The sequence below is a fragment of the Betta splendens genome, chromosome 2 (assembly GCF_900634795.4).
Source record: "Betta splendens chromosome 2, fBetSpl5.4, whole genome shotgun sequence".
Taxonomy (NCBI): Eukaryota; Metazoa; Chordata; class Actinopteri; order Anabantiformes; family Osphronemidae; genus Betta; species Betta splendens.
In genome coordinates this window covers 20,961,373-20,986,501 of record NC_040882.2, presented here as the reverse complement: position 1 = coordinate 20,986,501, position 25,129 = coordinate 20,961,373, and the positions used below count along the sequence as shown (strand labels likewise).

Sequence of the window (25,129 nt, the reverse complement as noted above, 5' to 3'; positions counted from 1 at the left end):
TTCAAGCATTTTCTATGAATTAAAAATTTTAATTATTTATTATATCAATTATTCAAGTTAAGTTTAATTAAACAGTCATTTGAAAGGTTGAATTAACAAACAGATTTCCCTTCTACCCGTTTGTTCAACTAATGGAAGGCCCAGATATGTTTCCATTGCCTGTAATAAATCATTTGATCCTTTTGCCCAAATGGCGAAGTGCCCTTTGCTGTTTGTCCCTTTGCAGACGCTGTCATTCACTGAGGCTTATGCAACCCTTCGATGATGTTACTGAAACTGTCTGGGCCAGTAAATAAACATTAACCCTCGTTTTTCAAGCTTTATCACTATTTGATATAAAACACCTCTTTTTTTAAATATTGTGTTTATTTTGTGCTTTACCTGTATAGAATTACATTACATTACAAAGCAGCTCTACAGCCTCATCATGATCTAAACGGGCCACAACAGAGAGGCCTGCATCTGAGCCGGACCTTGAGCTGTTTAGCAAGAAACGTCACCCTTAGTTTATATTATGGCTTTTGTGTTTGGGCTCCGGCTTTTTCTTATTGCCGGTTCATTTTGAGGACAGCTGTTGACTTTGTGTGATAACGCCAGCAGTCAGTAACCTCTTTCGTCCCCCAAGCTGAGACTGTAACAGCCCCCTGGTTCAGCCAGTGAGCGAGGCCCGTCTGGCTGTGACCTCTGTACCTGTTTGTATAGACTAATAAAATGTCAATGCAAGGTTCATGAAACCTTTCAGTCTTTATTTGCTGAATACAGATGCAGGTCTGACGTGGAGACGCACATCACATGTCTCGATACACATTCCGCCGTTCATCACTGCTGGTAGATCTACTGTAGGCTCACAAGACAGACGAGAGATGCCATCGTCTCACGAGTCCATCCCCTGATCCTGTTTGCATTTACCTCTGAATGACTCAGACTCAGTTATTCTCTGTCTCCTCTCCGGTTTCTTCATTTATGACACTCTATAAAGAAATGTCCCTGTGCTCTGTGTCTTCTGCAAATACGCTGACACACTACAGTATAACAGACACATTTAACTCGTACTATATATTGACATGAAGGGAAATGGCGTAAAAGGTTGAATCCTATTTGAAAAATCCAGAATGTAGACAATGACGCAAAAAGGTGATTCCCACACAGCAGATTTATCAGTAGACCAAGTTGCATGCACACCTTTAAAGTATGAGTTCAGCTTTATGTGAGGCTGGAGTCAGTAGGGGGCGCTGTGCACAGCCGAAGGTTCTGGCACAGTCCATATGTGGAGGTTCAGGTGTAATGCCTGAAAAGCCTGAAAATGGCTCGTCTGGGTTAGGATGCTCAAAAACATCAACCACATTTTACTCTGTTTTTTGTCACTTGGAGGAGTGAGTGTAAGCGTAAAGCAAAGATCAGTTCAACAGATCAGTTAAAATGTACAAAGGCTCGTGGCTGAGCTTCATTAGAGTGAGTTCAGAAGGAACATTTACAGCAACACGTACACAATTTTACCAGATTTACACAAGTGGAAAAACGTGACTGATGTGGTGACATCTTCATAGCTTCACCATGACCTTCCTCACATGCTGCAGGTTAAGGTAAAGAGATTTGTGGTGGCATTTGGGAGGGAGGTGACAGTAGTTTCCTTTGAGCCTAGAGGTTGAACGCCACCAGGTTAACGGTAGGGTTAGATTCCTGAAAGAACATGAGTCACATGACTGTGCAGAGAAGCTGAGGATCTGTGCACTGTCTGGACTCCCATAAGCTCAGAACACATGATCAGGATGAAACCCCACAGCAGGGTCAAAGGTCATGGGCATGTGGAAAGTCCACAAACTACCCAGAATTCTCCTCAAGAAGTTCTCATCTGCTGAAATAACACATCACATGCAGATTGTGGGTTTTTTTTGGCTTTGGTTTTCTGTGCAGCATGTGTTATGTAACAGCTGTCTGACATGACTGGCTGGTCTTCACAGGTTTCTGTGCCAAAGCTGTTAGTTTCAACAGCCACTCAAACCTTGAAGACATGAAAAGAGGCTGAATATTTGCCTAATGTGACACAAATGGCTAAAGATTATGTGCCACGGGTTTGAGCAGCGTCACAGTCAGTCACGAGGTTTGAAGTTAACAAGACATTGGGTCACGTTAGGCTCACACTTACATAGCTGGTAATAAGTGAGACAAAACGCTCTAAGCGCAAAATATCATTGGTTCAAGAATAATCATGATACAGAATGTGACTGAAGACACGATGCTGGATGTTGCAGCATCAGATACAGAATCGGGCAAAATCCTTTGACCTGAACATGGAAATTAGATGATTTATTTACCTGCACCACAGAGCTCTCAGTCTCAGTAAGCCACATGTTGACCTATTTCTTCAGACCCACCATCTTTGTGTTCTTTGTGCAAAATGAATTTTATCTGATTGGAGAAATTTGTTTCATCAGATTGAAGCTTTGCTAAAATAATCGTCAATCTTGTTGTGGCCGCTAGAGGTCACTGCTGCAGCCTCTTTGACTGTGGAGGAAACACAGAACCTCCATGAAAAGGTCTGTGATGGCTGCAAAGCATGATGCTGTTAGTCTTGCATTCAGAAAAAAAATAAAGCAGAACTTTTTAATTGGATTTGACGGGATGAACAGGAAAACCCCTCCAGTGACATGTGACTCGATCATGTTGTACACACCTGTCATGTTTCTGTTTCAGTCGCTTTGACGCAGCCGTCCAGTGAAACAACACATTCTCTAAACAGTTCACACACAGGTCTAAACAGCTGCTCCAATGTCATAATGACACACTTTGTTTGATAAGGGCTCTAACTGTGTCAAAACACTGAAAATATGCAGCAAAACTCATTTTGCCTTCAAACAATACAACTTGCAACCACGTACATGAACACGTCCAATCAGTCATAACACAGTGGACAGCAAAATACAAACCACTGATCTCAGTGTGAATCAGTGCTTCATTGATTGTCATTGAAGCCTGTTGCTATTTGTTGTCTTTTTAGTTTATGTTTAATTGAACTTTTACTGTATGCAAAGAATTCTATCCAGATAAAGAAATGCTTTGATTTATTAAATTTGATCCAGATGAAGAAATGCTTTGATTTATTAAATCCATGACATTCATTTTTCAAACTTTGGCAGGAACTGAAATATTATAAATATTACAGAAAATACATGTAAACTAAAATACAGTTAAGTCTATTGGAGGATGAGACACAGCAACTGTTGATAGTCTTTGCTCGAGACCTCCTCCATCCACGCTGGTAAAGAACAACACAGACCTGGCACCATTTTTATGGTCTAAAGACTGATAACAAATTGAAGATTTTTGTGGAGGAGTGTCAAACAGGTGCTATGGTGAGTTCACACTGGTCTTACTGGTTTCTAATAGTTAGGAACAGATGGTTTTCCTTTGGTCACAAAATTAAAACAATGGAGTTTCGACTGTTTGAATGACGTCAGTGTTAACTGTTTTGTAAAAGGGAGGAGAAAATGTGTCAATCCAATGAGAACGGGTTCACACATTTGCTACATGTGTCTGATGCGCTGCTGTAATAGTGATGATGACAATAAATGGAACCTAGTTATGCAAAACAGGTCGAAGCGAATGATAAAACTGTAAACGTCATCAAATACAACACCTTTAACAACGCAATCAAACTCTCCACTCCACACTTGTTTCCAATATGTGATACACATATTGAACAAGAGGCAGTTGCTATTGATGACGCAACGCTGCTGGTCTCATCCACAGCATCTGGCCAGATGTGATGTGAGGAACTAAAACCCAGCATCTGTAATGTATTTACATTACAGTTTGTAGAATCTGCAGCTTCCTGTCCTTCTGTAGAACAAGTAGCTTTTGTGGTTTATTCATCCGTGTGAAAAGTGCAAAGTGTGAATTGATTGTGTGTGTGTGTGTGTGTGTGTGTGTGTGTGTGTGTGTGTGTGTGTGTGTGTGTGTGTGTGTGTGTGTGTGTGTGTGTGTGTGTGTAGACATAAAGGCAGGGGTGACATGTTCCGGATCCTGTATGAGTGAGGCACAAACCGCATCCTGGGTCCAGGGAGCGAATCGACAAAGAGGGGAGGAACCGAAGGAAGAAGGAAGGAGCTGCTCCACCATCACATCCTCGTTTCCTTCTGTTGCCGTCATCTGTGTCTGTTCCTTCCTGCTCGTCCTTGTGCTTGTACAATATCTCGTTCTCTAGTTTCGCTCCCTCTCTCTTTCCCCTTTCCTCACCTCATCCCCCTCCCGGTGACCTCTGACCTCACTGACACAATTCAGAGAGGAGAAAAAGGTTATGGTTCCTCATCTGCAGCTGCTGTGCATTTTTATACTTTGTTTTAAGTTAGTGTTTCAAGTTTCAAGTTTCTTTTTTCAACCTTCACATAACTTGAACTCGATTAAAACTAAAAAGAATGTTCACCAATGCATTTGTTCATACAGATTGAGGCATCGCAGGACAGAACGTCAGCTGTTCAGCGTCTCTCATTCACCTTGATGGACTGCTTTTCTCTGACCTGTTCATTCACCGGCTGCTTTGTGTCTCTGAGCAGCCGACGACCACCCTGGCCTGACGGACCCTCACTCAGAAGGTAAACACACGCATAAAACGCAGGGACGGAGAGGCCCCAGATTGATGCGTGTGTGAAACCAGCCCGACTGAACGCTGTGCAGCATCAGCTCCATTGTGCGGCGCGTCGGAACTGGAGATTCATGCGTCTACGCTCCGCTCTCATCCGAGCACGCGATAAATTAAACCCCCATCACAACAAAGACTTGGACACATTGACCTCTTTACTCTCTTTGAATTAAAATAAACCTTATTATCCAGCTCCTGCGGAGACAAAGACTAACTCTTTAAGGTGATGGGCCGCAGTGAACGTGCTCCTTTAATAGTGTCCTGGTGTTTCCCACATCTGGCATCGTTACACACTGTAGTAATGTAATCATGTACAATGATTGTGTCTCTTAGTCTCTTGCCATTATGTTGATAAATAGAAAACAGTTAACAGTGATAAGATACTAGGATATAAAATAGCTGAGAGAGAATAGTACTCAAGTATTTGAGTTGCAGCATCTAATAACTGAGTTTAAAGTTTGTGTGTCAGTAAAATAGTTCCACGTGTTATATTATTGCATTCAAACTTGCAGTGACTGTGTAAAGCTGCTCGTTACGTGTCTTTAGTGCTCCTCTGGTTTGCAGGTAGAAGGGACTCGGCGCTCGCAGCTCGTGATGAAGGTGAAGCCTCCCACCCGTCTGTGTTTTGACATGTGGCCTGGTGAATAATGAATGGCGGTCATCCACAGCAGGGTCATGTCGCCTTCGCGCCGCGGCCCCCTCCGCGCGGGCGGACGTGGCACGGCCTCACAGAGATGCGCCGACTCTGTTCATTCAGCGCACGCCGGCCGACGCCAAACGCCAGGAAGCCGAGCGGCCGAGAACAGAGCCCCGTGGTGTTTTCTCCTGCCCTTGATTTGTAAATACCTCGGCTGCAGCGCGACAGCTCCCAGGCTTGTATCTTCCAGCCATCAAACATTTACATGAGAAAGTTGACAAAGGCTGAAACAGCAGAGGAGGCCTCGCAACAAAGAGGCCCTTTTATAGTGTACAGTCAGAGACAGGGCCGGAGAGGGAGGGTGGGAGGAGAGGCAGGGAGGAGAGTTGAATTAATGAATTAAAAATGCCGTGAAACAGCAGCTGAGCGACCACGTTTGGGTTTATATAGAGAGGCTCTGAGGGGGGTCCCGGAGGAGTGGACAGCAAAAGTTTCCTTAAGTTCACTTCACTTCGCTTCGCTGGCAAGAAGAAGTGCAAACCCTGTTCATCCGATTACATAATGACACAGTGAGAGGGCGCTGGGACCAGCAGCACCAGTACCAGCCTGCGGAGACACGGACTGGCCGCTGGGCGATCGCCGGCCGCCTGTTTGTTTGTTTGTGTGCTTGTTTGCTTGTTTTTTGTATAAAAGCTGACGCCGACGCGGAGGATGAGATGTCAGACGCGTGTTAGCTGTCAACGGCGGATCGGGGGGGCTGCTTCTATGACAGATTAGAAGTTGGCCCGTCTTTTCACATGTTTGACGGACAGTGAAGCAGATTGAACCATCACGTTTCTCTGCTGCCTCTGAGTCAACAGAAAGGTAAGAGACGCATTTCAAAATCAACCAGGGGGGGAACTTTTAATAGAGCAGATGTTCTGACTCGTGTGCAGACTCAGCATCAGATTAATCATCCAATCACTATTTAGCAACCTGCTTATTACTTAATCTGCAACATCAGCATCATTAAATGCTCTAAACTAAAGATTTTTACAAAACTCTGAGCATTTATTCCTCATCAGCATCCTCATTTGTTTGTTAAATATAATAGCAAGCACATGAAATGTATCTGTTCCTGAGCTGTTGGCGCTCGCTGACACTACAGTGCTGTGTTGACACCGCGGAGGGTTGTGGAGTGTACAAATATATCAGGTTCCGCTGTTGAGTCGGTCCCACAGTGTCTGACGGCTGCAGCACAGAAATAGCGGCTCAGTTCTATCAGTACGTGAAAAGTGTGATTCTACAGAAAAAAAAAATCCAGAGGAAAATCCCTAGAACACCACAATGGACTCATGCAGAACAGGTGCAGGTGGTAGAAAGTAGCACCTACAATGCATGGAAACACTTAGCAGGTCCAGCATGTGGGACGAGGTTGGTTGAAAGTGAAAGCAAATCAAGCCACAGGCACAAACAGTGGCTCGGAAACATTTAGTCAGGGCAAAGAGCCTGTTCCCATTCAGCTACTCTCATCAGCACCACAGCGGGAGCGCAGTCAGATTTACAGCAGGGCCACAGGTCAGCGGCTGCTGCCGGCTCAGTGGAAGCCCACAGTGGAGCTGCAGGAGGATTCAGCGCCCTGTGGCCGCAGCCGCTCTCCATTGTCTCCTTTAGGGCAGCGCTGTAACTCTCACTGGGCTCAGGAAGCGGCGGCCGGCGCTTTAGGGAAGTGTTCGATTTAGGCGGAGGTTGAGACATCGAGACACATGCCTGGTCGCCATGGATACGGCTCAGTTTCCTTCAGTGTAATGTAATGTTAGACCAACAGCATCAAGGACCTGCAAAGCCCACAGTAAAGCTAGCGTGTAAGGCTAGTTTTGGGTGCTAGTGATTGGCATCATTGTGTGCGGCAGTGAATCCTTCACGCGGCGCTGTTTGTGCCCGTTTGTGCCGCGCTGCCTTCCTGGCGTGGCCTGTCCTAATGTTTAGACACAGGCTGCTGTGGTGATGTGAGCCACTGCGCCTTTTCAGCGCGGGCTACTTCCTGTCGCTTCTTTATGGCCGCGGACACTGAGGCACTGAGTGGAAGGGATTACTCTCTCCTCTGGAATACTAATGACGCCTTTTGTCACTGATCCGTGTCTCTCTCCTTCCTCATCCATTCCTCTCCCTCTCCCTCTTTCACTCCTCTTGTCACCCGATGCTCAATTCTCTCTCAATCCTCCCCTCAAAACCAATTATTCCCTCTCTCCTTCCCCACGTCTCTGCCCCCTCACGCTGTCAAGCGCCGCATAATAGCGCACAATCACACACAGTCCCAAGTGCACACCACACAAACTTGGGCACTCAGTGGTGCTCTCTCTCTGTCTCTCTCTCTCTCTCTCTCTCTCTCTCTCTCTCTCTCTCCCCGTCCAACTTGCTCTCGCTTTCACTCACTCACTCACCCAGTTGTATTTTTCAATGGGGGCTTTTGTCCCTTTCATCTCCCGGAAAACAAAGGATTCTTGTGAACACGGGACAGAGGGAAGGAGATGGACGGAAGGCCGGACGGAGAGGAAGCGATCCTAACCTTTAGTGGAAAAAGTCAGAATCCATCAGATTCCATCAAAAGCGTTACGTTTAGGCTGTAAGAACATTAGAATCATACAATTTCCCCATTTAAAAGCAATAAAGAAGTATTTATGCCATGCTTGAATCGTTAAAGAGTTTATTTACGTCACATGTGACAGTGGAGAGGAAAACCTCTTAATGGAAGAACCTCCTTTAATGGAAGGAACCTCCGGCGTCCATCTGCCTCGACTGGTCGGGTTGAGAGGAAGAGAGTGGAGAACAGCAGGTTGGCTGGTGGAGCCAGTTACTGGAGAGACTGACACCCGACACCTGCAGAAAGACACAGAGTCAAGCAGTACTGACATTAAACTGATTAAATCTGTTAGTAGAGCAGCATTTCATGATTAATAAAGTTTAATTATTAATTGGTGCCCTCACTTTTCACGAGCGTCAAAGAGCAGGAAGTAAAGGATTTCTCTTAGCTAGCGTGGCCTCTGCGTGTGTGCTAATCCATTGTACTGTATACAGGAGCGTGTGTTTACTGTATGTGTAGGCAGACGCCCCAACGGTTCAGGGTTCAGTCAGAAGTGGACCCGGGCCACCACGTGGGCCTCCCCTGGACCCGCCCCCCTCCACATCTTATTATTCAGGGCACAGACATCAACACAGATCTCTATTCATGCCCTCGGTGTGAGCTGCAGCACGGGGAGAGGAGAGAGAAGGGTCAGAAAGGACAGGAAAGGACACGGCGTATCAGATCGCCTCGGTCCTCGCGCTTCTGTTTGTGTTGCTCTGTTTGGGGTTTTTGCAATATTTGCTGCGGGAAGCAGAGGCCGTTTGAGACAAAAGGCCCATTTAGCGAACAGAGGGTGCGAACAAGAGAAAAGAAGAAGAAGAGGAAGGAGTACGCGAGGAGAAAAAGGAAAGTGGAACCGCAGCAAAACGGGTCCGAGAGCAGCGGGGCGGTCCGGTGGGGAAAGCACATGTCAGAGGCAGCTGGTGGCGAAGAGGCTCACGTCTCATTGAGTTACTGCTGCACCGGCACTATGACACATAAACTCAGTCACGTTACACCACCATGCAACCAAACACAACATGGGCACGAAACACGCCACGTGTCCAACGAGCCCATCAGAAATGATCTGCATAGTTAGAGTTAAACAGAGTAAAGCAGGCAACGAAAACAGCTTTCAGCCAAACGAACTCCTCGCTCACCGCTCTCATGTGAATTAAGGGGCCTTTAGTGTTTCCTCACCTCCATTCAGTTGTCGTCCGCTGTGACACATGAATGAGCCAACACCATCATGCTTTTAATGTGAAAGAGCAGCTGTGCCTTCGAGCTGAAAGAGCGCCTTTATTTTGGCGAGGCCAGCTGCCTCCAGTGAAAGGAGCGGGAGGACCACCGTGGACAGACACGAAGCTGCCCAGGAAAAACGGGCTGATCTCCATTTTCTCCTCCTAAATGTTCCACTCTCCTTTTTCTTTAATGCGCTTCTTCATTTCAATTCTTTTGCTCGCACGCAGCACCACTTTTTTTGCGTCTATATGTTTCTCCTCTTACTACCTGTTGCAGCACCTGCCATGACCTCAGCCACGCCCCCTTCCTCTGAAGGCTCCTCCCCTCAGAAAGTATGCCACTCCCAGACGCAGACTGACATCACCAAGCCCCTGCTGGGCTCCCCGGGTGGTACCGGAGGTCCCGGTGCAGAAGGGACTGGAGCTGGAGGGCCCAGTGCTCTGAGGAGGAGGCGCCGCGTCCTCTCCAAAGACGGACGCAGCAATGTGCGCATCGAGCACGTCAGCGGACGCGGGGCGCTGTACCTCCGCGACCTCTGGACCACTTTTCTGGACATGAAGTGGCGCTACAAGTTCTTCCTGTTCTCGGCCACCTTTGCTGGGACCTGGTTCCTGTTTGGGCTGCTGTGGTATCTGGTGGCAATGGTGCATGGAGACCTACTGGGTAAGAGTCTGAAGGCCCTCCAAGCAAAACGAAAAAGCATGAAAGAAAGAAGATGTGTGGTTGTTGTCTCATTTACAAAACTTGTTAACTTTGCAGATAGAGGAAGTTGAACATCTGTGTAACTTCCTCCTTAACTTCATGTCCTCAAGTTTGTAGCTAACACAAAAAGTCATGTTTTTAGAAACAAGGACATGGAAGTGCACAATGAAGAAAGACTCATGTTCCCTGGTCATTTGTTCACTCGCTCCGATGCTCACATCTTCTGTTTTTCCTCCAGAGTTCGACCCTCCCTCCAACCACACTCCATGCGTGATGGAGGTGAAGACCCTGACGGGGGCCTTCCTCTTCTCTCTGGAGTCTCAGACCACAATTGGCTACGGCTTCCGGTGCATCACTGAGGAGTGTCCGCTCGCCATCGTGCTGCTCATCTTTCAGCTGGTCATCACCATGGTGATGGAGATCTTCATCACGGGCACCTTCCTGGCAAAGGTAGATGGCAATATTTATTATGACTGAATCAGACTCATCAGTACAGCAGTAATCGGCCTCTGCTTTGTCAGCGACCGTATGTTTCTTCCCAATTTGCTATAAACCTCTATCACATGTCAACTTGCAGTTCTACTGGTTAGAGGAAATATTTACTATGAATCATAACAGGAATCCAAGGTTACTGACATTGACATTTTATCTTCCTTGTAGGTTGCTCGACCAAAGAAACGAGGCGAGACAGTGAAGTTCAGCCAACATGCGGTCGTGTCGACCCACGAGGGACGACCGTGCCTCATGATCCGAGTTGCCAATATGCGTAAAAGCCTCCTGCTGGGATGCCAGGTCGCTAATCAGCACACGTCTAGGCTTTAAATGCAAAATAAAACAACGTCGCCAGATAAAGGCCCAAAATTCATTCATCCAAAATCTGCTTCTTTGACTCGATATTAAAATGACATCGGTTTTTCACACAGCAGTGTAATTTTATTCTAATCTAATATAATTAATTCCACTTGTAGGTCACATATGTTTTATACCTCATGATACCATTCACAACCTGAGATGCTGCTGTTTGTTCCGCTCTTTACCTTTACCATAGAGTTATTCCTCCTGTAACTAGACTTTGAGGTTTATGACCTGTCAAAAGCTTTGCTTTACTGCTGTTGTTGTAGTAATGACTCACACGCTGACTCATTACTCACTCAGGCCATAGCTTACGTTTTCATTGCTACTGATACAGATATTGGCCGGTGCAGGTATTAAACCTGAGGCCCTTTGGTTACAGGAAGCCTCCTGCAGCCTCTTGGCCACATTTACTGACTCCATCTTGGCTCCCAGGTGACGGGGAAGTTGCTTCAGACGTCCCTGACGAAGGAGGGAGAGACTGTGCGTCTGGACCAGCGCAACGTGCCGTTCCAGGTGGACACGTCCAGTGACAGCCCCTTCCTCATCATCCCCCTCACCTTCTACCACATCATTGATGACGCCAGTCCCCTCAGAGCCTGGGCAGCAAAAGGTATCATTGCCATTAAAGAGCTCGACTCTGCGTCAGCTTAGTGACATCTTCCAGCAGAGAACCTTCAGTCAGGATCAAACTGACATAAAGTTATGGAGCATATTACATTACATGAGAGCTCAGTGGCCTGAATGTACAGAACCTGTAGGTGTGCTGGTATTTACGGTCACGTGCTGCTTTGGCACTTGAGGAGAGGAGAAGGTCTCTCTGGCTGGAATGTGTGTGAGGGAGACGCTGAGACTCCTCATTAGAGCACAAAGCTGCACAGTGCAAGCGCTGACACCAAGCCTGCGCAGATCCACTTACAGGGCTGCAGCCGTGGACATGAACGCATCCGACGGACTCCGGTCACGGTGCTGCGTGCATGATTCATTAGCTTCTGGCTTCTGCAGATTTGTTTTTTACCTTTGCTTTGCGCTATTGCACTTTTGCAGCCTTAACTTTAACTCATCATGTAAAGGGACACTGTGAACAGTACTACAGTCAGGCCCGTATAGTATAACAGTAGCTGCTTTGTTGTTCAATTCACCGCAAACTGATGGAATCGAAGCTGATCCACTTCTCTTGACTTAGAGCTCCAGATCTGAGACAAAGCGCGCTGAAGGTGCAAACCTTCGCAGGCAGGATGTTTACAAAGACGAGAGCGAGTAACAGGATACAACACGGGTTTAAGAGATGATGGCAGGAAGCCATCATCTCTTAGAAACAACAGATAAACAGCACACTGTACAGCAGCTGAGGGCATGCTACATGGCAGCAGTGTGCAGGTGCAGGTTTCAGACCAAAGTGGTGAACAGGTGGTCTGACCACCCATGACACCAGCCCGTGGGAACAGGTTTGAGTGTGTTCTGCTCTGGGTGAGGACTGATGAGTCTACATCTGACTGGGGCTGATGATGCAGGAGTCTGACTGTTGCTCTGATGAGACAAATAGACTCATGTACATCATTCTGTGGCAGTTTGTGTGTGTGTGTGTGTGTGTGTGTGTGATCATACGATCCCGCTCACTCTGCCCTCTCCGCTGCCTTCCAGGCGGCGGCTGGACCGACCCGGAGCTGGCTGACTTTGAGCTGCTGGTCATCATGAGCGCCACGGTGGAACCGACCTCCGCCACCTGCCAGGTCCGCACGTCCTACCTTCCGGATGAGATCCTTTGGGGCTACGAGTTCCCCCCCGTCGTCTCCCTTTCCCCCGCGGGAAAATACGTGGCCGACTTTGCCTTCTTTGACAAAGTGGCCAAAACCAAGACTCCTCCCCTGTTCAAGCAGGCGCTGCCCCCGTCGCAGACGTCCCACCATGGACGGAAGGAGGACGGCACCGACCCCGAGAAGGTGCGGCTGGAGGAGAGCTACCGGGGGGAGGAGAAGGGGCGCGAGAGGGGCAGGATCAGAGATAGCAGCCCGCTGAGCGTGAGGATTAGTAATGTTTGAGGCCATTTATGTGGATTTCGCCTGGGGGACCAGCAACAGAAACAGCATTTGCATCAGTGCTGTGCTTCGACCCTCCAGACGGCAGGAACACAGAGGTTACAGAAAGATGATGTGAAACCGAGACAAGAAACAACCATGAAAACACTCACAGCAGATAATCAACGCGCAGCCTACGCATGTTTCAAGTGAAACCACATGATGAAAAGCACCCGGCGATGCTCTGCTGCGCCCGCAGTGTGAGTGTGTGCAATCAGCTTCAGTGGAACCCATGGAAGCCACCGTGAACAAGCGTGCGACACAGAGACGTGTTCTACAGGTTCCTTCGCTCGTGCTTTAGGGGATGCCTTGATGTTCACTGCAGGAGTCCTCTGCACTCTATTTATAGATACTGTTTGTTCATTAGCTTTTACAGAAAACACTGAATAAAAAAGAAATCTTATTATCATTATCATTAGCGTTAACACGGCGTCACCTTTTAAAGAACATTATTAAAGAACTTTTATTTGAAGAGAAGTTGATTTGACCAGGTGAGATTCATGGTGAACTTGAACCCAATGAGGGTGTTAATCACTGGATTTGTGTCCTGCTTCTTTTTTAATTACTAAAATACTTGCATAATGTGTCAATGTACTGGGAAAATATGATCTTTGAAAAAAAGATTTTAAAGGAATGTAAGTCTTATCTGTTTCTTGTTACTTTTTAAATCTGAAAATATTGTTGTTTTTGATATGAAAGTCATCTTTACTGAGGTAAATATGTTCAATAATATTACTAAAAGCACTTTAACTGAAAAGGTGGCAAAAGGGGGAATAACAGGACTAACGTACTTAATGCACTGGAATAAAGCGTTAAATGCTGTGGATGTGTGTGTTGTGTAGATGAGTGAGTGATAAATGTTGGTGTATTCATGGACAGACATGTTATATGAGTTTTCTTGTACAGTCTGTGTAAAAGTATTTGACATATGTTTAACTTAGCATTTTTTTTATTCTTGTCAAATAAAAAGTGATAAACAATTTGAATGACATAAAAATAGACAGAAAGATTTTGTGTACTTAAACATCTTTTGTTCCAGTGATCTAAAAACAAAGCTATTAAAACAGTGAAATTAATACTGACTTAAATATGTATGCACCTTGGTTTTATTTAACGGAAACAGAAACGTGTGTTTATTGTTCAGGTATGTTAATAATAATATAATAATTAATGTGTTTTAACATCTGCTACAGTGTTTGTAATAATTGAAAACATCCTTACAAACCCCATGAAAATAATTCAAATGACAGAAAAATGTGATTGTTTATATAACAAATTGCACAGCATATTGTTGATTCATATAACTGGAAGAAATCCATCTAATTAGTGATGTATATATAGTGCCTATCAATAAATATATTAACAACTTCTATATAAGGATGCACAACACAAAATTATTCTTTTTAAAAAATTGCTAAAGCTAGATAATAATTTTTATTTTTCCCAATTGCATTTATGTCACTTATTAATTCATGAGTAACATTTAATAAATATAATAATATTAGGTTGAAAGAGCGTTCATGTTTCAAATATTTAAACTATGTTTTACTTTAGTCAAATCTCAAAAATCACCATTCAAAGTTACAAAATATTTTCTTTAATAATTTTAATAGAATAAAGAATTTTCTCATGTTTCATCATTGGTGTCAATTCTTTAGCCCCGCCCCCACATTACAACCCTTACGATAAAACTATAAGGACAGGTCCAGTATAGTAGTTTTCCGATAATATAAACTAAAGTACTTAAAGATCTACGTAAAGTACGTAAAGATATGTGTACAGTTTGTTGCATACAGTAATAAATGCTGTAACATGACGAGCAGCTCCACTTTGTGACGTCTAAAGACTAACACCTGCTGTTTGGTTTCCTGGAGCGGAAACCCTTTATTTAAAACGCTGCTTCCGGTTCAAGACCTTCACACTGTCTGAAACAATAAGAATCTTTAGTGCGTTGACAATGTTTCTTCTTCTGACTTACTGGATTATTACAGGTGAGATATTGATGATTATTTATTGGTTAAATCTCAGAATCAGATTAGAAAGAAACTTTAGAATGTAGAATATCTAGTTCCATGCTCTTGGACCTCGTGCAGCGTTAACAAACTGTTTGCTACAGCATAATTTGTTAGGAGCCTGTTTTATTGATATTTGCTGAGATTTACTGACACCAACAACAATGTAAATGATTAACTAAAGGTTTTAGATATGTATGTCTTATTATTATTATGTAGTGAATGTCACTGCCACTGTCTCTGTAGTAAATTTCTCTTCTTGTGATGTTCATTGCCAGGTATCACAGCAGAAGATGTGACAGGGGTTTATTATCAGCTGGAAAACAGCTCCGTATGTCTGCATGTAAAACACCCTCCACCGCATTTTGGAGCTCATTGGCTTCTGCCAGGAACAGGACCAAAAAGGGATGGTGTTTCTGAAAAGGGCATGAACTCTACATTAAAAAACAAAGTGGATTATGATTCTGAAAACAATTCTTTGTGTATTAAAAACCTGACCAACGCAGACAGTGGCATTTATGAATTCAATTTCATTGACTCGTTTTCTTATATAAATGAGAAGTACAGAATCATTGTTCAAGGTAAATTCTCTTTAACTGTGTTTACTCATTTCTGCATGTCTGAGTTTTGCATTGTGATAGTTTTACTCATCCTAACGCTGGAGGCCGTAATGATGCCTGTGTGTGTTGCAGGTCAGGTTCCTAGACCTGTCGTAGTCATGTCAGAGCTGGACACCAACACGTCTGCTGGGATGTGCAACATCTCAGTCAACTGCTCCATCCGGAGCGAGTGGCTGTGGTCCTTCTGCGACGCCGACGCGTGCAGGACGGCGCAGGCGTCACTGAGCGAGGTCAACATCAGCATCAGCATCGGCATCAGCATCACCGGCAACAGGACGGTCGTCTGCAGTGGCAACAACAGAGTCAGCACAAAAAGTGTTTTCAGAAGAATTCCATCAACGTGTATGTACACTCATCATGTTGTGTGTTTGTCAGTCAAGCTAATGAGATGCTAACAGAGTGTTTCATGTTGTTCCAGGCCACAGTCATTTTAAGAAGCCTGAACCCAAAGATCCAGATCAACAGCTTCTTCTCACATTATTAGTTATAGCAGTTTGCCTTTTTCTACTTGTATTTATCGTCTTTATAACTAAAAAGCTGTTGTTACTGAAGCTTGATCAGGTAAATTGCCTTTGTATCTAGTTGCATTTTCACCGTATGGACTAATAATGATCAGTATTTCATTGCTTCTCCATTGTCAGACATCCACTACTCATTTAATTGAGAACCAGCAGGCAGAGTCTCCGACACAACGGGAGCCCCGAGTCTCTACCTCCTCATCCGTCGCCTATGAGAACGTAGACGCCATCCATCCCAGTGAGACCAGCGGCACGAGAGAGGAGCCCGGCTCCACGCACGGCCCTGCGGTGAACACGGTCTACAGCGTTTTACAGCCGACCAAACGGAAACCTTCTCAGGGGACGGGCGACGACTGCAAAGTTAGCACAGGACCACAGGAAGCGCAGGTGGCATCAGCTTCACAGGGCGAGCAGCCCCTGCAAGTCGACACAGTGTACAGCATGCTGCAAAGGCCCCGACATAAACAGTAGAACAGAAACCTGGGGAATCATGGGAACATTGATGCAAAAGAATAAAAAGATGCTTGAAGATGAGTTCAATCACCAGTTGATAATGTGTTTTTTCTGTCTTATAACGTAAACAATTTATTTACTATTTATATTATCAGAAACATCTTAATAAATGTCAAAATTACATTTTAATTTGTATTTTGTGTTTGCTGCTGCAAGAAGGAGACGTTAACTTGTCCTCAATGGATGAACCTGCAACACTAGCCAAGCGTTGAAGCCTGCACAGGAAGCAGTAAGAAAAAAAACAACAGGAAGCAGGAGGTTGAATATTCAGAGCAGATGTTTCAAATGATACCGCGGAACCCCAAATCCACCAGCTGGGCCAGATATTAGCTGCAGCATGGTAAAGTTTTTATACAACGATGTGACTTTGGGCTTGGGTTTGATCCCATGTTGTCTGGGTGTCTCCCTGTCTGTGAGGCTCCTACAGTGCAAAGACCTTAAACGCAAAAATGACGGAAAAAAAGAAACGTGAGGAATGAACTTGACCACAAGGGGGAGACAGACGAGGATAAACCAATTACAACGATCAACATCAAGTCGTCCTTATTGAAGGGAGGCACCAAGCCACAGTCACTTCCTCCCACTGACCACAGACATACAGTCAGACTTACTTGTCCGTGTTTGTGATAGTGAGCTGCCTCTGTGTTCAATGTTCTTCTCCAGTGATGACTGGGAGGAGCTCAAGCACAGCCAACGACTTTGTCAAAAAAGCTTAAAAAAACAACTTAATGAAAATTAATGTTTTGTTGTAGTGACTTTTACACATCCAGATGTTTTCTGTAGACGAACCCAAGGTCCGGTGTTGGAGAAGTGCTAGCGCCCCCTGCTGGAAAAGAGAATGAGAGAATCTACTGGTAACAGTCCTGTCTGTCACCAGTAGAGCCACACTGGCTCAGACGTTGGAAGGGGAAACGCATCACTTCAGCTCTAGTAATAGTTTGGGACTAAGCCTCCTGTAAAGTGATCTGACAGCACATGTGATGTGACACCTCTTCACTCTGTTATGGGGACGTTGTTGTTTACTTTATATTATTCAGAAACAAGTCAAATACACTTTATAGAGATTAAATAGTTTAATAGTCATGAACAGACATATATGCACACTCATATGTGCATATATGAGGTAAAATACTCAGACCTCATCTCTGTAGTAACCACAAGTAAACACATAGAATGCCTTTATTAGTCCAACAGCGGGGAAATTCCCATCAGCAGCCAGGTTACCCGGCGCTAGTCCGACAGTGGAAGCAAATTGCAGTACAAACAAGAAAAAACATGCACATACAGTGGCACACAGTACAAGTGGAAACCTTGCTTGAATTTTTTTTGGGTTCATCAGGACAGATAGATAAGGTCGGAGAACAGACAGTGAGACTGTAAGTTCCAATCTTCCGATAAAGCAGGGCACCACCAAAGCCAATCATGAGTAGCCCTGTTATCAAAGTCCAAAATATGAATAGATCCTCTGCATCCTCGATGGACAGAGGCTCCAGACACAGGGGGCACCAGGAGTCCCACGCGTCCCGCAGGCAAAAGTCCCCAAGGGGCAGAGGGGTTCTCCCGGAGATTCTTTCCTTTGTGAAAACATTTTTTCCAATGCGTGCAAGTGACCAGTTTATTAGCTCCATGTTCAAAAATGTTATTCCAGAATAGCAGATCAGGGTGCTCAGAAAAAGACAAGACAAGGACACTGCAAGCAAAAGCAGAGTGGGAGCAGAGAGAAAACACGTCTGCACTCCTCGAGAGGCGGAAGTGGAAGTCATGTCATAATCTAATTCAGCTGTTGTGTAAAGGGTCTTGTCCTAATGTTTTTTTGCAGTGATCAGGAAGCAAACACATAACTACATGTGTTGCAATCAAAGACTTGGTAGTTCCTACAAATCACGCAGAGAAGGAAGATAAGACATCACGACTTTATTAGGGGGCATTGAATTAAAGGTAACGTCTGTTATTTCTGCTTTTGCTGTTGTTTAAATTCAGAGCAGAGACGAGCAGCAGAGTGAGTGGATGTGAAGATGATTCTGCCTTTGTCCAGTCTGATGTCACTAATCTGTCTCGTCGATGGAAACGCTAAAGGTCAGTGATCGTCTGTCTTTTCATTTATTGACTCTTATATATAAAAGTTCTCAACCAGCTACACATGTCACATTTTACTTCATTTATAATAAACTGCAACACAATGTAGAATATTATAAAACCCCTGTTTTATAATTTAATTTTTAATTATTAGTTTATGTAGAGGATGTGGTACAGGACGAAGGACTGCAGTGTGTTTCTGGGGCAGTAGAGGGCGCTGGGGCAGAACCAGAAAGAGGCCACAGATTGCACCAGGATGCTTTGAGCTGCAGCAGGCGGCACAGCTCTGCATGTCCACATGTGTTTCATCAGTGTTTCCCCTGTGAAGTAATTCCAGTCCCGTTTTTGTTGTTGTTTCACTGCTTTTGTAACTTTCTAGAAGTTCTGCCTAAAGCCACTCTGACGACTAAGACGACAATCATCCCACTAAAAGGCAACGCAACTCTGACCTGCTCTGTGCAGGGATATAAAAACCTCGAATACATGTGGTTCCATCGTTCATCAGCCACTTCTGACTATCAGCCTTTACTTGGTTATGAAGCAGCCACGGCCACGGTCTCTTCTGGAGGAGATTACACCTGCCAAGGGCGGAGCACGAATTCATCCAGTCCTCAAAGTGATCCAGTCACTATGGTCAAGACAGGTGAGTTGAGTCAAAATGAGATAATTGACATGCAATACTTTGTGTATCGCTGAGCTTTGAAATCCTCAGTAAAGTGATGCAACTTAAAAAATGCCAGTCCTACATGTAGATTTCTCATTCCTGCTCTGATTTCTAACAAATAACACCAGAGAAATAAAAAAAAATCTTCTATTACAAGTCAGTAGTGGCATCACTGTGAGGCGGCAGCCCAAATGGACCCCCTTATTCAGTGGTGAGAGGGTCGCCCTCTCATGTCACATTCTACGAGGTGAAGCTGCTCAGTGGACGTATCAATGGAAAACACCCGGCTTTAAGAAACGTACAGGATATGCATTCACTATCGCCAGTGTCACCACATCACACAGTGGAGACTACAGGTGCCGGGCGAGAAGGGGCTACATACAAACAACCTGGAGCAGAGCCTTCAAAGTGGACGTGTCATGTAAGTATGACACAAACAGTAAGAGTTAGCTCTGAACTGGCCAGGAAACATGAGTAAATACTTGGTTTAGTTCCATATGTCAATAAATGATCTTGACTGAGGTTTATCATAGAAATATGATCATCACCACGTCCATGTGTTGAACAGCAAACAAACCCAGAGCCTCACTGCGAGCAGACAGCACAGAAGGAGCCAATGTGACTCTGACCTGCTCTGTGAGCGAGTCTGAGGGATGGGACCGCTTCCTGTTCATGTATTCTCCGAGCCCTTCTGAATTTTATCCACTGGAAACCAACAAAAGCAGCACCCTCAGCGTTTCAAAGGGCGGCGTCTATGTCTGCAGAGGAGAACGAGGATCTCAGGGTTACCAGTCAGACAGCAGTCCTGCAGTGACAGTGAGGAAAACTGGTACGCGGTGACACCTGCAAGATTAAAAGCTTCTGACAGCAACACCAGAGTTGAAATGATTAGATTAGATTGAACGTCAAGGTCACCGTAAACTTGTGCTTCTGCAACATCAGCGATAAAAGAGTTTAACTATCAAATGTACCAAATCTGCTTCAGCTCGTTGATGAACACTGATAAACATTTTAATGGTTGAAGGTCAAATGTCAAAGGTCATTATTGTGAAAGTGAAGAAACAGGAATGACTTGAAGTAAAGGCTTTAAATTACTATTTGGACTGAAGGGTGAACTGACCCTCCTGTGACTGTCGTCCAGGTGCAGGTTTGATCCTGATGAGTCCTGTCCGTCCTGTGACTGAGGGACTCTGTTAGTCTGAGCTGTAAGTTGAAGACAGGACAAAAACCTTCCAGTGTGTTTTTCTATCAAATCGATCCAAAACGACAGAGTAGAGCAGCAGCATTTTCCTCCTGGTGTTTATCTGAACAAGAAACATGGTCAACGTAAAGTGCACATGACTTTGACTTTCAGTATTCACTATTTGCTTTAGTGTTGGGAAGAAATGAAAGCTCCTTGCCTGTGGTGTTGGTCGTTGGACTGGTCTGCTTATTCACTATTATCCTCCTGCTTCCATTGTGTTGGGTCAAACACTTTAAGGGTGAGAGGTTTCACTTCAGACTCTCATGCTCCAGTGCGCTCTGTGCTCCTGACACGCGTCTCTCCACAGAATCGTGCTGCAGCAGGTCAGTTCACTCTTCTCCCAGTGTAGATGAAACCCCCACCATACAGTCGACGGGCAACCAGAGTGAAGCGCCGGCCTATGCCTCTCTTTCTTATGGTCAGTCCCACCTTAACTGTCTATTACATGGATGGTGCTTTGCTTTTTAAGAGGCTGTTTTAAGCAACTAGTTTGATTTTCACTGATGCAGGTGATACATGTGTGTACGATTCACTCAGAGGACCTGGATACACTGGAAGTGGTACAGTATGATGACTGATGCAGAGCTGTCAGGGGTCACGTGACTTTGATCAATCATCAATAGAGTGTTTATTCTTTCAGACAGACCAACAAATGAATACGGCAATATCACAACTCTGCAGGGTAGGTATAAAAAAGAAATCCCAGTCTCTAATTATGGAAAACAAGAATGTCTACAGTACATCTTAATTATGATTGTGTTAACAGGGCTATGGGATGATAATACAAAAGGGAGCTCTGACTACATAAATGTAAATCCATATGAAGCCACAGGTACAAATCATCTCTACAGATATTTTGTCATTAAAATAAAATGCATCATATGCAGTTAGAATATGAAGCTATGAGTGATGCTTAAATGAGACAGACTTCAAAGCACATTTCTACTGGTTAAAAAGGAAAACAAGCCTAAAGAGGAAAAAGCTTCATTTCAACACATGTTGACTTCTTCTCTGCTTTGCCTCTTAAACATATTTGACATTTTGTATTTTTATTTTTACAGGTGTGAAGAGATGTCCATCAATAGGAAACGAGTGAAAAAAAACCTCTGCTGTCTTTCAGTCAGTGTTTTTACAGGCTGGTAGATTCATATGAAAGATAACTAGAACACACAGGAAAACGGTGATGTCAAAACATGTGAGAGGAGAAAAATGGAGATTATAAATCATAACATTTAATTATGTAGGAGGGAAGTAAAAGTCACAATCGTTAACGTGACACTGTAGGTTGGAGCTTTGTGATTCAGATTAATGATTGTTAGGCAGATTAGATTGTAGAGGACTTTTAATTTGACATTAAACCAATTGACGATTACACTTTTATTGTCATCCATGTTGTAAATGTAAACGCATTAGTGTAAATTATTTTGTACTTTTATTTTTTTATTTGTTAAGTGTTATAAAAACAAATTAAATTAAAAAATTCAAACATGGTCTGGTCATTGAGTTGAGATCAGGTGACAAATTTCTTTGCCTTGAGTCCAGTCCTTCATCCTAATGCATTTAACATCTCCACCACCTACAGTAATGCCTTTAGGATCAATTCATCAAACACTACTACTATTCTCTGTGACCAGGATTCCATCTTCAGTGTTTTTTCCAGGTGGCTTCACCATCACTAGAAATCAGTAGATGAACAATGTACAGGTTTCTGCTTGTCTGTTTGCATCATCACCTTCAGTAGAGACTGTTATTTTTGTCTCAGTCTGAGTGAAGTAACACTACATGGTTTACTTTAATACTTTAGGGAGTAAATTCAGCTTCATCAAAGCAGGTGTCTACAATGGCACTAGGGTTAATTTGTGCATTTACTTGGTTAAATAAAAAACAACATTTTGAAATAAAAACTTCTGCATTTAAACAAAAAGGCAGATGTAATAATTTGTATTATTATGAAAATGATCATTATGAAATAAATGTTCATAATAATAAGCATATTTTACAGCATAATGAAACATATTTCATAATAATAGGCTGGTCAGTTTACATAATTTTCCAACCACGAATATCAGACTGTGCGTGCTGAAGGACTCGCTGTCTTCTAAATAATCTACAGCGGGACATCCGGCCATTGAATATTAGGGCCGTAGCAGTATCGGTCCAGAAGGCTGGCTCCGCCCCCTTTCAAAATGGGCCCGCCCCATTTTAGCCTGAATCCGCCCCCTCTCAGCCCAACCAATGCTGCGGCAGGTACAGAGGAAAACCAGGAAGCATTAGTTGTAGTCTGTGAGCCCCAGGCAAAAGGTCTTCTGAGATGTGAGAAGACTTTTACAGAGGAATAAATGATAATTTATCTGCATAGATAATAAGGAGGAATCTGAGTGTTCCTTCATTCTTACATACTAGCCAAGGTCGTTTTGGTCCGCTCCTATTAAAAATCAGTGACGTTTTCCTTTAAACATATTGTAAATTGTAGGTACACTCAAAAAAATAATCAGGCCTGAAACTTTTGTTTCTTTATGTAACTTCACTACACGAATTTTCTATGCAATTTTAACACAAATACTAGGTAAGAGAGTATTTGTCTTTCAGTCAGGTTAAAGGATTACATAAAGTTAATTGCAATTTTACACATAAAATAAACATAAACATAAACCACGTTTGTTTGAAATAATTAATAGATCTTATAAAATAAGATCATCCTGATCTATTATCTATTAGATAATATAGCACCAACTACTTCAACACAAATAATGCTTACTGTAGGAGGCTGAGTTAGTAAAGCTTTAGTCTGAAAAGCAGAGGGTAGTGCAGTTTACTCCTACAGACAACAAAGTTTCTACAAGAGAATCAATTATTTATGTCTTATCTTATTTCATGTAGATATTTCTCATAACTATAAACTGCTGAAATAGTTAATATTAATATGAAATTCCTCATTACCAGTGCATCAGGTATTTGAACAAAACACAAGCTTTTTGTGTGAAATTGCATTAATTTAATGTAATCTAATTGCATAACCCTACTGATCAAACTGTTTCATAGATTTCAAGTAAAGGTATGTGTCAGCACATTTGCGTTATGCGCTGATGAAAACTCTGCTACACAGCAAACAGTCAACCAGCATGAACCTCAGGTTTAATCCTCTCTGCTCCACAGTCAGTTTGACAATCATCACTGTCATGACTCACTTTGTTTGAATTTTTTAAATATTTATTGACTGTAATTGATTGAATACAGTATTTGTGACTGTATTGTTTCAGATGGACCAACAGGGGAACACAGTAAAGCCACTGTAGTATATTTATGTATCATATTAGATATTATTATATAGGTAGTCAACGATCTGTTCTGGTCATGTTCAGGTGCAGTGACTGTATTATAACCCTTGTATTTTGGCAGAGTCACTGTCTAAGGAATGTCTGGGATAGACTCCAGGAAACAGACATTTATTTTTGAGTAAACACTTATTGTTGGCCTGTGGTATCAGGCCAGAAGTTAGAACGAAACCAGATGTCTAGCTGACGTAGGATCAGGGTCTATAAGCTCGTGCCTCAGCCTTAGAGGGGCAGAGCCCCACAGACCGATGGATGACTTGCTGTCTGGGACGTTGGAGTTCTCAGGCTGACACTCCTGCAGGAGACCAGGCGACGTCTCACCGCTGCTCTGTCCTTTCTTCCTTGCTGATAATATTATGTCACCACTTGTAATAATTTTGAGATATGTCTGTTTAAATGTGGTTTGAGTTTGTCCATTTTGATCTGGCAGCTGTAAATTTACTACAGACACAACAAGCAGGCGAAAAGGAGCCGAGTCTAAAGCCGACAGTTGTCAGGGCTGAACTTCTGGACACACAACGGTCGTCACTGCAGGTAAGAGCGCTTAAGCTTTTACAGGACGACTCTCTATGTTTGGGGCAAATGTGGGTAAGATTAGAAAACTTGAATCATTAAATTCTGATTTGGCTGTTTCTAGAAAAGAATCTGTGTGGGAGATTATTGGGAGAGAGAGGGTGCGGTGTGGAGAGGTCGCCTGTGTAATGCTGTACTGTATATAACTAACTGCTTTATTTGTGTGTTGCGCTTTTATTTTTGGGGAAAAAATGACATGGCCTGTTGACCTCTAAAAGTTAACTTAAACGTTGACTTAAGGCAGTCGCGGCTTGGACACTCTAATATTATGGTCTTCAAAGTCTGTATTTGGTTAAAGTACATGAAAAGGCCGTGTAAGTACCATAACTGATGCCGATGGCTTCGGCCCGACGATGCAGGGGTGGCAAAATATATGCAAATTAACTTTTTCATAGGGTTGGAGCTATATTATGCCATTTTAAAGCGTTCTGTTACGAACTCGCCCCGTCGGTTTCCCGAACCGGCGGGGCTTGACGGAACCCTGGGGCAGGAGAAGGGATGTGGTGGAGAGAGACGGTGACAGCACCCGCTCCAAGTGGGGAGAACTACGGCTCTCACGGAGCCGGGAGGAGAACGCGCTCACACTGAGCGGAGGCTTCAGGCACCACGGCCGACGTGCTTCCAGCACACAGCTCTGTGTAATCCCTCACACAGACACCTGGCCGCAACCGGCAGACCAGGTCGCAGGGAACACAGGAGAGGGGGGAGACCCCAAATGCACGACCCAACACAGAAGGTACAATTAACATAACCAGGTTTATTTAAGCACAAACAAAACTCACTGCACAGCAGGACTCAGTTCAACACAAAAGGAAGAACTAAAATTCACTGCAATGCAGGT

At 43.9% G+C, this 25,129-nt stretch overlaps 3 protein-coding genes and 1 long non-coding RNA gene across 6 annotated transcripts; 3 read left to right on the top strand and 1 right to left on the bottom strand.

Moving 5' to 3' along the window:
- Positions 1 to 5,653: 5,653 nt before the first annotated feature.
- kcnj10a (potassium inwardly rectifying channel subfamily J member 10a) lies at positions 5,654 to 13,978 on the top strand. The gene is made up of 6 exons (XM_029138705.3): positions 5,654 to 6,140; positions 9,379 to 9,765; positions 10,043 to 10,254; positions 10,465 to 10,596; positions 11,092 to 11,269; positions 12,301 to 13,978. The coding sequence occupies exons 2-6, from the start codon at positions 9,387 to 9,389 to the stop codon at positions 12,696 to 12,698; spliced, it is 1,299 nt and encodes a 432-aa protein (XP_028994538.1). The 5' UTR covers positions 5,654 to 6,140; positions 9,379 to 9,386; the 3' UTR covers positions 12,699 to 13,978.
- On the bottom strand, positions 7,946 to 9,379 carry LOC129603776 (uncharacterized). Its single transcript, XR_008693985.1, has 2 exons — positions 9,061 to 9,379; positions 7,946 to 8,500 (listed from the first exon to the last, which is right to left on the bottom strand). It is a non-coding gene; the product is annotated as an uncharacterized LOC129603776 (long non-coding RNA).
- A 600-nt stretch (positions 13,979 to 14,578) lies between the features above and the next one.
- On the top strand, positions 14,579 to 16,520 carry si:ch1073-220m6.1 (uncharacterized). The gene is made up of 5 exons (XM_029138720.3): positions 14,579 to 14,725; positions 15,025 to 15,327; positions 15,439 to 15,708; positions 15,785 to 15,927; positions 16,008 to 16,520. The coding sequence occupies exons 1-5, from the start codon at positions 14,692 to 14,694 to the stop codon at positions 16,353 to 16,355; spliced, it is 1,098 nt and encodes a 365-aa protein (XP_028994553.1). The 5' UTR covers positions 14,579 to 14,691; the 3' UTR covers positions 16,356 to 16,520.
- A 1,652-nt stretch (positions 16,521 to 18,172) lies between these two features.
- Positions 18,173 to 21,875, top strand: LOC114847839 (uncharacterized). Of its 3 annotated transcripts, XM_029137929.3 has the most exons (10): positions 18,203 to 18,473; positions 18,853 to 19,116; positions 19,295 to 19,558; positions 19,706 to 19,966; positions 20,511 to 20,618; positions 20,688 to 20,798; positions 20,890 to 20,940; positions 21,021 to 21,062; positions 21,147 to 21,212; positions 21,442 to 21,875. In XM_029137929.3, the coding sequence occupies exons 1-10, from the start codon at positions 18,413 to 18,415 to the stop codon at positions 21,474 to 21,476; spliced, it is 1,263 nt and encodes a 420-aa protein (XP_028993762.1). In that variant the 5' UTR covers positions 18,203 to 18,412; the 3' UTR covers positions 21,477 to 21,875. The 3 variants fall into 3 exon arrangements, with proteins under 3 accessions (XP_055362975.1, XP_055362974.1, XP_028993762.1); XM_055507000.1 differs by lacking the exon at positions 21,442 to 21,875 and having other exon boundaries at positions 18,173 to 18,473; positions 21,025 to 21,062; XM_055506999.1 differs by lacking the exon at positions 20,890 to 20,940 and having other exon boundaries at positions 18,176 to 18,473.
- Positions 21,876 to 25,129: the final 3,254 nt, after the last annotated feature.

Bases quoted from the DNA above. Each gene is read 5' to 3' on its own strand.
- si:ch1073-220m6.1 (XM_029138720.3), top strand. From the start codon at position 14,692: ATGTTTCTTCTTCTGACTTACTGGATTATTACAG. The intron at 14,726-15,024 runs GTGAGATATTGA...GTTCATTGCCAG, and splicing joins GACTTACTGGATTATTACAG to GTATCACAGCAGAAGATGTG. The intron at 15,709-15,784 runs GTATGTACACTC...ATGTTGTTCCAG, and splicing joins CAGAAGAATTCCATCAACGT to GCCACAGTCATTTTAAGAAG.
- kcnj10a (XM_029138705.3), top strand. From the start codon at position 9,387: ATGACCTCAGCCACGCCCCCTTCCTCTGAAGGCTCCTCCCCTCAGAAA. The intron at 10,255-10,464 runs GTAGATGGCAAT...TCTTCCTTGTAG, and splicing joins CGGGCACCTTCCTGGCAAAG to GTTGCTCGACCAAAGAAACG. The intron at 10,597-11,091 runs GTCGCTAATCAG...CTTGGCTCCCAG, and splicing joins GCCTCCTGCTGGGATGCCAG to GTGACGGGGAAGTTGCTTCA.
- LOC114847839 (XM_029137929.3), top strand. From the start codon at position 18,413: ATGATTCTGCCTTTGTCCAGTCTGATGTCACTAATCTGTCTCGTCGAT. The intron at 18,474-18,852 runs GTCAGTGATCGT...GTAACTTTCTAG, and splicing joins CGTCGATGGAAACGCTAAAG to AAGTTCTGCCTAAAGCCACT. The intron at 20,619-20,687 runs GTGAGAGGTTTC...GTCTCTCCACAG, and splicing joins TTGGGTCAAACACTTTAAGG to AATCGTGCTGCAGCAGGTCA.